General features: G+C 47.5%; 1 protein-coding gene across 1 annotated transcript in view; it reads left to right on the forward strand.

Moving 5' to 3' along the window:
- The first annotated feature begins 3,028 nt into the window (after positions 1 to 3,028).
- The window catches only part of LOC149351249 (sal-like protein 1), a 168,602-nt gene continuing 157,632 nt past the window's right edge, over positions 3,029 to 13,998 (forward strand). The window contains exon 1 of the mRNA XM_089580531.1: positions 3,029 to 3,772. Coding sequence (XP_089436657.1) covers positions 3,688 to 3,772 — 85 coding nt within the window. The 5' untranslated portion in view covers positions 3,029 to 3,687. The remainder of the gene's footprint in view (positions 3,773 to 13,998) is intronic.

The following is a 13,998-nucleotide window of genomic DNA, read 5'->3' on the forward strand; positions in this document are numbered from 1 at the left end:
CGCAGCTGGTGGAGGATGACGTTAGGCTGCTGATGGTAGTTAGGGTGCTGCTGATGATGAAGAAGCGAAAGTTTCATATCATCATCATCATCAGCCTAACTACGCCCACTGCAGGGCAAAGGCCTGTCCCTTGTCTCTACAATTAACCCTGTCCTTTGCCAGCTGCGGCCACCGTATCCCAGCAGACTTCTTAATCTCATCCGCCCACCTAACTTCCTGGCGCCCCGTGCTATGCTTTCCTACTCTTGGATTAAGAACCAGCGGTTATCTTGCCTTCGCATTACATGCCCTGCGCAAGCCCATTTCTTCCTCTTGATTTCGATTAGGATGTCATTAATCGGCGTTTGTTCGGTCATCCACGCTGCCCGCTTCCGGTCTCTTAACGTTACACCTGTTATTTTTCTTTCCATTGCTCGCTGCGCTGTCCTTCACTTAAGCTGAACTCTTTTCGTTAGCCTCCACGTTTCTGCCCCGTAGGCGAGTACCGGTAAGATCCAGCTGTTATATGTTTTTTCTCTTGAGAGATATTGGTAGACTGCCATTCATGATCTGAGATATAACCTGCATCAAAAGTGCATGCTCGGTAGGAGCATTGCTGGTATGTAAACTATCTAATTGTTACTGCAGCTTTTATGCACGATAAAAAACTGAAAACGTGATTCATGATCAGATATTATTTCTTTGAGTTGACAACGGTCAGTATACTGCAGGACCACTATTTTCCTATTTTCTATGCTTCTGTGTATGTGTGTGTGTGTGTGTGTGTGTGTGTGTGGTAGCGTGCTTATTGAGTTAGCTCGTGCTCGGATAGCTTTCTTGGTGGCGTTTTTCGAAAGTTTCGCCGTTTCTTCAAGTGCTTGTTGTGGTGATGTAAACATTCCAGCACAGCTTAGTCATTCAGCGTTTGGTTTGTGGTACGTAGTACGCATCAATTATAACTGCGAGAACTGCTTGCTGATTGACATTATATCAGATTTCAATCTAGTTTTCACTGGTCGACGTTGCCCAAGTGGAACAAAGGAAGGAAGCTAAGCGAAGGAAGTGAAAGCGTCGTTTCACCGTGTAGGCATTGTACTCGATACTCACTGCTTCAAGCGAGGGTGGCAAGTCGTGATGTACGGAAGGCGCGGGCTGGAGAGTTATGTAGAGCTTACGGTTAGCGTTTCTCTATTTCATTGCTTGTTTTTTTCGGCAACGTCTTTAAGATATGGGACTCTTCAGGGAGAATTTAGTTTTTTTTTCCGAGTAGAACAAAAGAAAAGCTCTTTCTCTATTACTTTTCCAAGCACGTACCGTCTTTGCCCAAACAACCAGGCAACCGGGTTTACTCCTCAACCATACGGTAGAGCCCTTATACGTACAGCTCTAAAAACCAAAAATTGACGAAAGGTGAGGACAAGGGTTCTTATTATATTATACAGATTTATAAACATAACGGGTGGCATAAGTGCGCGACTACAGAGCTAAGAAACAAACCCCTTTGGCAAAGACGTGCGCCTCTGCAGCTGTTCCGAGACTCGCTGAGCGCGTCTTCAAATGCGAGGTTTTATCCGTCGTAAAGAATGCAAAAAAGCGGAGGGTGGTTGGGAGAGATGCGTTATGTTTCTTCGAATTTCTTGTACGAACGCATGTGGCTTGAATCAGCTTATTTGCAGTGCGGGCCGTGCTATGTCTTTTTGTTTGGTTTTAAAAGCTGCTTTTTGATTAGTTTGCTCTCATACATGTGTATGATTTTATAGACATTAGAATGTCGCCCCAATGAGTTTCAGTTTCCAGCCCACACTGTGATTTTATTTCATTCTTCAGGCTTTCAAATTGGAGAAGGTCTGGCTACAACACTGGACTGAAGTAGTTGTCCTTAGATGCCCGCTCCTTGGCGCTACATTGTGTATTAATGGTACACACATGCATCTGCTATCTGTATACATTCCTGCACACTGCATACATTAACTGAGAACTAGCGGTGCAGTTGGTTGAGAAGCATGAAATATTGCACACATGACCGACACGATGAAATCACAAAGCTACTTTTTGGAGCCGTCCCCGGAATGCACATTTTTTTTTTTTTAGATACCGCTGGTTGCAGAAACGTTTCCGGGATGTGCTCGGGAAAGTGACCGCCTTCTGGGCAACGAACTGTACCGATGGAATAATATTGGGACATTCTGAGGAGATATTGTGTTTGTTGGATGGACTATCATGATGATGTTTTTGTAAACCAGTTTTTCAGTGCACCTCTTTTAACTGCGTGAACATCCTGCGATCCTGAGAGTTTTAGTTCCTGCGATATTTAAATGATAATATTTGTGTATATAAAAATTAGCATGGATGGTTTAGGGTAAAGGTGTCCACAGAATTTCTGAGAACACAAAAGCCACAAAGCATCAGAATTTCGTCGCTGTGTTTTAGTCGTGAACGCAAGCCTACAGTCCGTAGCGAAAACGCCGGCCAGAATCTTCCATCGGAGTTTGAGGGCAGAAAATGGATACGCCTTCTTGTGGCCCAGTTCTCTGCTCTCGTCTTTGCGTGCACGTGCCTTCAACTCATGGACACAACCGTGTTCTTTCCCGCAAGACAACCTCCCCTTTCCTCGGGTGCGCGAGCGAAATGGCGCGCATATGACGAGCCGGGCGGCCGCCCATCGGTGTGCGCCAGCGTTGCGGTCGACCGCCGGCCGCACGCAGCCCGGTCGCCGGTGCCGGAGCAACGACCACGGGCGCGCCTTTTGGGGAGCGGTCGCGGAGCCCCCCGGCGGACGACCGTCGGACTCAAAAACGATCGCCCCTCCATAGCGGCAGTGAGCGCGCTCGTGCGCGCAGAAATACAGAAACGAAGAGATGGGGGGCGTTGCGCAGGCGTCAAAGGGTCCCCGCTAGTCATCCAATACGCGGCCGGTTATGACGGCTCCTCGGTTGGTGCCGCGACCGAGGGGCGGCGCTCTCTGCGGCGGCATCCCCTCCCTCCTTTCCTCGCCCACCGCCAGGGCCGCAGCGGCGCTGCGGGCGCTCCGATCACTCGAGCGCTGCTCGCCGGCGAGCCTCCATCCCAGCTCTGTGGTGTCCCGCCGACGGTATGGCGGGGGCCCCGCTGCGACCGGGACGCTGCTTCTGACCGCCTGGGCGCTACACTCCTCGACAGCGCCGAGCAGCCACACGGGGGGCGGACACCCTTCGTCGGCCGGCGGCTCGCGCGGCCTCAACACCCTGACCGCCGCTGTTTGGCCCCGCGATCTCACGTGCACCCGCGAGAAACTCCACGCGAAACCCTAGCGCCGCTTTTGAGACTCGTGGAGAGCCAGCCCGTTGCCCTGCAGTCCATCGGACACCGTGCGTTAGGAACCAGCGGTGGTGCTCCAGAGGCCTTGACATTGTGCTTCGGACCTTGCCTTGGAGCCTTCAACCTAGTGCTCGTACTAAGCTTCTCCAGACAACAGGCGCCCCAGTGCGTCGCGACAGCTGCTACCGTGTCGTCGACGAACTTGTGTGAGACGTCGTGACCCCGTGTACTTCACGGGACTCCCACGGACGAGCGTCGCTTGCCATAGCCGCACTGGCGAACTTCGTGTGAACCCCGGTCGCCGCCGGCCGCAGACTTAACTGACCGCCAGCCGGCTCGGGGCTAGCTGGTGCCTTTCTGCCGGCGCGTGTAGTTGTCGAGTGTGGTGACGGTACAGTGGTCCAGCTGACTATGTCCCGACGGAAGCAAGCTTGTCCCAGTAGGCACATCGCGTCACCAGCGTCAAGCTCCCTCTGCGTCGGGAATAGCCACAACGGTGAGTGCGTCGCGCGTGAAACTCGCGCCGCTTCCGCTGTCAGGCCTGTCGCGACGGCGCCTGGCGGCGGAAAGCACGTGACATCATGCTGTCACCTCAAACTACACGCCACAGAGATCCCTCCATTCACAAAGTTTTTTTTTTTTTCATTGTGTTTACTCGTACGCCGCGAGCTTTTTGGTAGCCGACATATTGCCAGGGCGTCCTCGTGCTCCCATTCGGAGGCATTCAAAGCGACGTTGTGATTATACGCGTACTAACATTGAGTAAAGGATGCTGAGCTTGCTATAGAGCTTGCTGATACTGAATGACCCTTTAAAGTACTGTTTCAATCGGCACCTAATTCAGCTTTTAATTATAACCTGTGGAGTTCCAGCAAGGCGGAATTCAGCGGCGTACTGTCGTATCGTCCGCCACGATGGAGGCTCGTAAACTTGTCCGGCGACGCCCCATCCAAGCTCTCCTGATGGTGGCTGATTGCATTGACACACGGTGCGTGAGTAGTTTAAAGAAACGACGCAAAGCAGTACATTTCCTTCTTCAAGTACCTTGTAGTCGCATTTACACACTAAGGACATGCGATGCACATGCAGTACGTGTGGGACGCTTGGCGCATGAACTACCATTAGTGACAGTTTTTATTCCCATCATCAAATTACATGGCTACCAGCAGAAATTAACATAGAAGTTTTTTTTTTTCCTTCAAAACTCAGGGAAAAACAAATTCTGTAAAATTGGCTTCTTCTGTGAATAAACGGCTTTTTGCATGGTAGATGCCACTTCCTTTTTGTCCTAGTGCTTGTTGCCCCTGTGCTGCAGATTGGCGCTAGTTTTTTAAGTAACTCTGGCCTGTGTATACAGGGCCTTCTTTTGAGGCATTCGTTAAAAAATGGAAACGTTATGCTCATTCGCACATATGACACTGGCCGTTGCTATTAATCGGTATTCGAAATAAAGTGTGCGGGTCGGTTTCTGTTCCCCTTGAGCTCTCGATTTATCAAATGCTCACGGAGAAAGCAGAATGACAGAAAGGGTATACACTCAATGTCAGGTTTGTTTCATTTCAATGTCCCGTTGGAGGGTCGCATTGGCGTTCAACAGAATATGTAGCACGATAACGCCTTGTTTTCCTTTTCTTTGCCGAGTTCATCTTTTTTTAATTTTTTTTAATACATCCGTGCAGTGAACCGGGTTGCCAATAGGCCGCATACCTGCTCGTCACTATGCGTCAGAAAAGCTGAGAAAGTACTGTCTTTAACGTTGTTTGAATATTCGCGACGAAACGAATCAGGTTCCTCAGGTAAAATGAGTAATGCAGAGGACAATCTCCCATTTCTTGGCCAGTATACGTATGGTGTCTCGACAAATGAAAGCGGCATGGCCATGTGTAGCCTTCAAAGAACACTCGATATCAACATCAAACTGGTTTAACGTTAGTGCTCATAATGAGCACCAACGCACATAACTTACATAGACCTCATATACCGCGTCGATGCGTTCCGCAGAAACAGTGCTCATCACAATCATTGCGAATTGTTTACAACGAGGCTAATTTGACACGGCAGCCTGCGCAGTTTTAGTGCGAAAACAGCTGCGCTCTTTGTGTGCCGGCAGGATACTGTACAGATAATGTTCAGTCGCTTGCTTCTCATGTAAAGTTCAGTCATCACCCTGAAAGTATGTCCACAAAACATTGTGTGAGTTTTCTAGTGAAGCAGCGCAACGGCACAAGGCCAACGGAAGAAGAGGACAAACACAGCGCTGACAAACACAGAACACAGTGTTCTGTAGTGACTCGACAATTCCACACCGCAGCCGGGGCTGCTTGTAGCAACAAGTAAAATAGCCAGCAGCTCACCATGGGGTCAGTACAGAGATTGATTAGTGTGGCAACATTTTGTCTCCCATGCTTCGTAGACTCATGTCGGTACACAGGTAGCCGTTCCGCAGTAAATGGCATGTAAAGCTGAATTTATACAGTATGAGCAAACTTGCGCACGGGTCTGTGTAAACGATAGATGTGCAATGTAAACAAGATGTCATTCCGGGGGAAGTCGCTACTTGACAGATAACAGCTGGCAGCGCGGGAAAATCTGCCAACTGTCGTTTGTAAAAAAGAAAGAAAATAAGGATTGCCGCATTTAAACAGCTGGTGTGTGTGGCGAATTCTTTGTATTGCCTGGTCTGTTGCACAGAAAGGCGACAGATGGAGCAAGTAACAAACACGTTGCATGGCTGCTTCTCATGAGATAACTGATAAAGTTTATTGCACACACCACTGTGTTATTATTGCGCCTTGGGTTCGCGCCTTTTCATTTTGGTCGCACATTAAATCGGAGAGCTGCACGCGCGCACACTGCAATTACCGTCGTTCGTGAGCTCTTGTCTGGCAACTGGTGCTATGGAATGCGACCAAAATTGAAAATGTGCGCCCGATGGCAAAATTTGTAATTACCAACGGCGCCCAGCCTTAGATGCACATTTTTAAAAAAGACGTGGGCACGAAATGAAATGAAATTTCACAGACCCTGAGAAATTTTCAGTCCGACAAAGCACACAGGTTGTCAGTAGTATTTTGCGCTGATCCCCTTGGTGGTCCTTTGTCTGTCCCTACTTTTTTTTTCTTTGTAGAGTGGTCACGTTGCGTTTCAGACTGTTTGAGATATCAGATTGAGCGACGACGCGTAGCATTCTTCCCGCTGAACACGCCGACTGCAGACGCTTGGTGAACTTTTTAAGCGGATTCGATCTTCCGATTGCGGTGTTTCCTGCTCCGAACGTGGCTCGACCACACTTATCGCTCGCCCTGCGCTAAAAAAAGAAAAAACAGTCCATCCATTTCTGGAGCTTTACCGAAAGCATGTAAACTCGGCTGGAGCAAGTCCATTAGGAAAAGGATAAAACAAATATGTCGCTGGCAGAGGAAATGGATGTTCCAATTTCCTCTCAGACACGGATTAAATCTACGTGCTTAGACTGCAAGCACGCGGATTTAACTGCGCTGAGAGGACGTTTACGAATGGTTACAGTTGTCCACAGAAACGACCTGTTATTCGCGCCACGGCGAGGACCGAGTGCAGCTTGCTGAAGGCTTGAGAATGCTCACACCGGCTTCGCGCTCTGTCTGTTCCTTGTGCCAACTCTTTGCTGCTGCTGCTGCTTTGTTCCTGCTGTGCTGCTCACCCACGCGTTTCCTGTTTCGTTTTTTGTGCTCATGCAGCTTGCGCCTCAACGCCTTTTCCTCGGTTCTTTTCAAGTTGCTTGACCATTCGGCGCACATGTGCCGCTTGCCGTAACTCTGCACGATTAACTTGCACCGCATCCCCCTATAGCCGGAGCATGCGCTTGGCTAATGCATCACAAAGCACCGAGTACGTCTCGCCGTTACAGCGTCAATGCGTGCCTGTAACGGTGCAACATTCGGCACACATTTTAGGGGAATTAGGTAGACTCGGAAAAGCAAGCATATTTGAACTGTTACACTAGTCAACGTTCACGAATGTTCACGAAGCCTTTCGCAGACACTCTGCATAATATGAACGAACATTTGTGTACGGAAATGCAGGATAAAAAAACTATCGTAACGAAACAATCACCCACCAAGAAAGTTTATTTGGTAGGTAATAGAAGGGGGGGGGGGGGGGGGGGGGGGGTAAGTATGGGTGCACAGTTTCATTGAACAGCATGCATCCTTATAGCCTTCACAATGAGGGCTGTATGTAAATTCATTAACAGCTGTTGAGGTGAACTAAGCTCAGAAGCTCTAACGTTAAGGGATAGATCAACCTTTAGCTGCAGGCATCATTTTGTTTACAAAAACTTGGCAGTCTATATTCGCGAAAGTTTTGCCCTGTTCATTTGCAAACCTCTCTCTCGTGCATTTTTCTTTCGGTGTCTTTGAAGCAATAAGGATCACCCAACAGACGGGTGTACACAGGTGCCTTCGGTTTTTAATGTTTCTTTCGCAGTATAATTATATTCCTTCTTGTGTAAACAGCTAATGAACAGACCACTATCCTGGTGTCCGAAGGCTGTTGCTCAGTATTACCATTCTAATTCTTAGACGCTAAACCGATGTAAACGCCTAATGTATTTATTCTAGTGATGCCCTCTTGCTGTTTCTCTCTCTTCATTTGTCCTTAAAACTCTCATCTGCAGGCAGAAAAGTTATATTTCTTGTGCTTTTTTGTCATTAACTGCAAACTGACTAAGAATAATTTAAGAAGGCAAATTGAGTTAAGATTATTTAGTGGAACTGCACTGCTATGTAAGCCATATAATGGCCAAACGGCTATACCTGTAGCTCTTGTCAACTGCAATAAAAAAAATAGTTTCAGCATACCACTTTCCTGTGTGTCCTGTCTGCATTGCTGTGCTGGCTGAAATAGTGTGACTTTTATGCGCTTGCTTCACGCGTCGCGGGTGACCGGTTGTGTACCTGAAGGAGCGTCATCGGCGACTTTCACGTGCATCACTGGTCGGTCGCGATAAAGTGCCCTGTACTTTTATTATTTGATATCGCTGTACAAGTTTGGGTCGTTCTTACTGCCCTATAGTAAACATATATCTTGGGTAGCACAAAATCATCGCTGCAAATGCTATCAGTTTGAATATAAAAAACATGTCACGGAAAGCCAAGGCTTTCCTTAGGAATGTATATGGGCTTATCTTCCAAACCCTGTTCCTTTTTCAATAAATAAGCAAATACTTCCACGTCGCTGCTGTCTTTCGGGCCTGTGCCCTGGAGTTTTAAGGTGGTTGTGTCTGAGCTTGAAGAGTACTAAAACGTGCAGATATGTGCGCCCTGAAGAATATTAGTCATAGAGGTCGCATCTGCATGGGGCGTTCGACCAGACCTGTCATTCACTACATTTGCTAAAACCACTCTCATCGTATGAACCCTATCTCATTCGTTCATGCGCTGCACTTCACCTCCGAGCGCAATTTGTTGCTCAAGTTCTGCTTTGTTTTCCAGCGCAAGCATAGCGCGATTGGCCTGCATCTATTAGAGGCTATAGAACCACGCCAATCATACGAAGCATTTCTCAAGCCTTGCAAGCACCGCACTCGACTCGTGCTTTTTTTTTTTCTTTTCAGCTGGCCCGAGTCTGCAAGACGCGTACTTGCTTCTCTTTTTACAATCACTCATATAAGCATTGATACAGCTCAGAAATGCATTGCCACACGAACAGTACATTACTTTACTTGCACGCAGTCTATCATAATTCTAAATGACAGTAACACCTCCACGTAGTGTGACCACATGCAAAAAAAATTGAGCGCGCAGTGTGGCTTACCGACCATGTGAAACGGATGCGTTTTCGCCGTGCTTCGCTCTAACTGCTCCTTGAATCTGTGCTTCTCAGCTCGCGGATGGGCGCGTCGTCAGAGGGAGAACAAAAACGGAAAAAACCATGGAGCTGTTATACTCCGCCCTTTGCAGCGTAATAACAGACCCACAAATGGAAGTGGAGTTTGCACATTTTCACACCGCTCTGCGCAGAGACCGCTTATGAAATTGGGGGAGGTGGGGGGGGCGGGGGAGAGGGGATGTTGAGAATCGGGCTTCCGAGCAGCGCTGTTCCCGGCTCGCTCTTCCTCTTGTGCGGCCGCCGGCGCGAGCACAAATGGGCCCGAACCGTGAAAGCGAGAGGGCCTTCTTCGGGCGCCGGCATTGCGGCCGCATCGTGCGCCTGCCCCCTCCTCCTCCCCGCCGTGTGTGTGTAATGATAGTTTCGCATAGGCGATGACCGTGTAAACGGAGGGCGGGAAGGCTGCCGGTTAGCGCTAAGTTGAGACATTAGCCAGCCGGCCGCGCCACCACCCCTCGCCGGAGCCGTTTAATAGTCACACGCGCGGCCTCCACCTATGCACGCTCTCCGGCCGCGCCGGGGGCCAGCCTCGCTCTTTTTTGCTGCCTTCTTTCTTCCTCTGTCTCCTTTCTTTTTTTTTTTTTTTGTAATCGCCGTGGTTGCCTTTCACTTTCTCTTCGCTTTTCTTTTTGTTTTTGTGCTTCTTGCTGCTCTGTCCACTCATTGAGCTTATTTAGCTCATTTTGTGCTTACAGCACCTTACAGGCCTCCTCTGGTAATACACGTGGCGCGCCACAGTATTCCAGGCTCAGGTCTTTTTTTTTTTTTTTCGTGTCACCTTATAGTGTGACATATTTTTTAGGCCCTGTAGAAAATTGGCCGAGCCCATCAATTCGTTTGACAGTAACTCCTTACGTAAACTTCCTTTCACGTTTTGGTGTGATCGCAAAGTAGCGCTGTGGTACAAGCCTGCGCTATGCGGAATTATTCTTAAAATGTAGTACTCTAGCCCCCAAATCAATGCTCGCGAGGTCATTCCATAACGGTTGCTTGCTCCGCGGCGATGCCTTAAAAAAGGAAAGCATGCTTGGAACACACAATGTGCTTGAATGAACAAACTTTAGCAACTTCTCGCCAACAGGTCTCTTCATGCTTTAAACTATCCGCGATGACATTACGAGCATTTTCCATCCGAGGTGCTTGCCCCCCACGCAATGGGTAACGTCTCAAAACAACCAGAAAATAACTTTGGCGGGCAGTGCAGAACCCGTGCTGTCCACAGATAAATGTTTCTTCGTGCAAGCGCTCACTCACATCTGCTTTACACTTAACCAAGCTCGTCATGTGTACTTGCGAGGAAACTAGTCTCGTAGCCAGAGATAACACTTTTCTGAGATTCGCCTGATTAGCAAATTTCTGCTCCGCTCCCTGTTTTATATTTTCTTTTGTTTTCTTATGTCTTGAAAACACCGTAGTTCAAGAAATAAAGCGCAATCCCTTTTTGCTAATCACTAATTTCGCAGCTGGACCTTTTGAGGTCGACCAAGTGCCCAAGCGTCCCACACTGTGGCAAGCGATGCTCACAAAACGGCGAACAAACTGTCGTCGCTCTTTGTCTCCGATTCACTTGTTTTGTGCGTACCATAAGATTGCTCGTGCTAACAATTAGTGGACCCATATCGCAACGCTACACATTATTACTACATGTGGTTGGACGAAGCGTCAGTCGTTTTGTGGCCCGAACATTTCAGGCTCTTCAGTATTTATTCTGCTTTCGGACAGAATTTTTCTAGAACCACTGCTTGATTCTTAATTCTTAATTTTTGAATAACAGACAGGCTAGTTTAACAAATGATGCACTGGCCGTATCCGGTTACGTTTGAGGTCGCGTATATTTCGAATAATTTCCAAATAGCCGTTACTTTAGTTTTCTCACTCACACTTTCCCAGTTCCTATATAAGCCTGCCGTAAAATGAGATATCGTCATCATCGTCAGCCTGACTACACCCATTGCAGGACGCGGGCCTCTCTCATATCTCTCTAAATAACGCTGTCCTATGCCTGCCGAGGCTACCTTATCTCAGCAAACTTCTTAATTTCATCTGCCCACCTAACTTTCTGCCGCCCCCTGATAGGCTCGCCTTCTCTTAATATCCAGTCCGTTAACCTTAACGACTGTCGGTTATCTTGCCATTGCATTACATGCCGTCCCCAAGCCCATTTCTTCTTGATTTCGACTAGGATGTCGTTAACCCGCGTTTGTTCCCTGATTCAGTCTGCTCTCTTTCTATCTCTTAACCTTACAGCAATCATTTTCCCCTTCCGCAGCTCGCTGCGTTCACCTCAATTTAAAGTTGAATCTTTTTCGTTAGTCTCCACGTTCCTGCCCCATAGGTGAGTACCGGTAACATACAGCTGTTATATACTTTTCTCTTGAGGGATATTGGTGAACTGCCATTCATGATCTGAGAGAATCTGCCAAATGCGCTCCACCCCTTCTTATTCTTCTAGTTGTTTCACTCTCGTGATCCGGATCAGCAGTCGCCACTTGCCCTAAGTAGACGTATTCCTTTACCACTTCCAGCACCTCGCTACCAATTGTGAACTGCTGTTCCCTTGCGAGGCTGTTGACAATTGCTTTATTTTTCTGCATATTAATGTTTAGACCCACTGTTCTGACTTACCTGTCTAGGTCCTTGATCATGCTTTGCAGTTCATCGCCTGAGTGACTTAGCAACGCAATGCCATCAGCGAATCCCAGATTACTGAGGTATTCTCTACTAAGCTTTCTCCCCTAACTGTTCCTAATCCAGGCCTCTGAATACCTCCTATAGACAAGAGGTGAATAACATTTGAGGGATCGTGTCTCCCTTCCTGACACCCTTCATTATTAGAATTTCTAGGGCAATCGCTAACAGAACCAGGAGAACCATAGACTTCAATGAACCGAATGACCAGGCAGTCTTTCGTAAAGGCTACTCGGCAACAGATTGTATTCACACTATCAATCAAGTGATAGAGAAGTGCGCATAATATAACCAAGCCTTACATATAGCCTTATTTTTATGAGAAAGCATTTCGCTCAGTCGAAACCCCAGCAGTCATGCAGGCATTGCTGACTCAGGATATGGAAGAGCCTGATGTGAAAGGAATGGAAGATACCTATAACGGGTGCACAGCCACCATAGTCATACGTAAAGAGAAAGAGTAGAATCGGCAAGAAATGGAAATAAAAATAAAATTGCCCAGCCCACACCGTTTTCTCCTGCAAGCAGAGCTCTAATGAGCAGAGAACACCGTCAAGCGAACGGCCATGAACGGAATATATTGGACGCTTCAAAACCAACAAAATAGTAAGGGCTCCAAGAGTGCCCTCTGCAGGAAATCCCAGAGCCATTACTCTTGTCTGTTGTGGACTCGTGTTGACTATCGATCCCAAGCGTGGCAGCCAGTCCGCAAAAAAAAGTGTCATACACTTGCAGACCGAGGGCACCTTGCTACGTCTCAATGAACAGCTCCTTTGCGCTTATCTACTTATCTATTTGTAAATAGCAAAGTATATTACTGCAGACGAGGCGAACAGTATACTGTTCGTCATTGAGTTGCGAAAGCCACACTGTAGTTGCGTTATTTTCGCTTAATTAGTATCGTGGTTGGCATGGAGCTTTGACACGATAGAGTTCTGCCTTTTGCTTCTTTTTTTTTTTTAACGAACCCTTTCAAGCATGTTTTTAATTTTGTCACCATAAGCTTTTGGCACCGTGAAATTACTGCGGGTGCTTGTTGTCGCAAAAGGTGAATGTAACAGTCCAAAACAATTCCAGCTGTTAACAGCTACGTGCGCACTGTAGCAGTGGGGCACACATGACTGGCGCACATAACCGAAACACCTTGAATGAAGCACAAGCTCGAGAAGACGCTAAGTTCCAATGACGCGCCACAGTATAACATATGCCTGTATTGTGCTCGGGAAAATCAGGATAGAATTAAAATAAACAGTCCTAAATTAGATATATAGAATGAAATACCAATTGCTTTTTGAACTATTGCGACCCTGTGTATTGTCAATCTCTACTTTTATTTTATTTTTCTTCTTAATTCGGCTGGAGTATCCTCCGGCACCTTTAAATTACTCTATGCATTTATTTGTTAACACGCAAAACTATTAGCATAGCGCACCAACTCACAAATTATTGCAGTTTTTTTTTTTTCACTGCAGGGAAAAACTGCTTGTTCTGAAAGCTATTCGAGATATGGTCGCCTCCCACGCGATTCGATGCCGTCGCTGTTCTATTCCGTATAGTCGCTCACTAATCGTGCACGCCTGTCGGGAAAGTTGATAGCTTCCGTGCTCAGTGCCAGAGTTCGCTTTTCTATGTTCCTTCGCGCATAATGTACCATTATTTCTTGCGCTACTTTTGCACTCGTTCGCCATGAACCAACTGTAGCACAAGCCTCAGTTTTGACTGAGAAAGGCTATTCGATAGTTCGAGGTAGGTTTGAGCACGTACGCCACGCACATTTCCGGGATAGCGTGCTGAGACATACCTGTTTACCTTATGAGATGGTTTAAGAGAAATTTATTTTGAGGTTGGTAATGCCCTTTCATGAAACAAAATGATCTTCCACTTGGGAGCTGTTTCTTATCCGGGCAAGGCTTATGAGAGCTGCTCTCACCCTCCGGCTGCTATATACATAGTAGCCGCGCGCTTCGGCCTGCACGCTCATTTCAAAAATTGTAGCCGTAGCCGCAGCCGAGGAACTTTGTTCGGAAACGCTAACTTCATGCAGTGATATGAATGCGTTAACCTCGTGATACGTATATCCTCCACTGCGGCCTTCTCTTTCGCCACCGTCACCTTTTTTTCTTTTTTGGGGGCGAATTGAGCTCAGTGCTCAGGTAACGGCGTTTG

This window comes from Amblyomma mixtum, chromosome 3 (assembly GCF_055824585.1).
Source record: "Amblyomma mixtum isolate Tamu chromosome 3, ASM5582458v1, whole genome shotgun sequence".
Classification (NCBI taxonomy): domain Eukaryota; kingdom Metazoa; phylum Arthropoda; class Arachnida; order Ixodida; family Ixodidae; genus Amblyomma; species Amblyomma mixtum.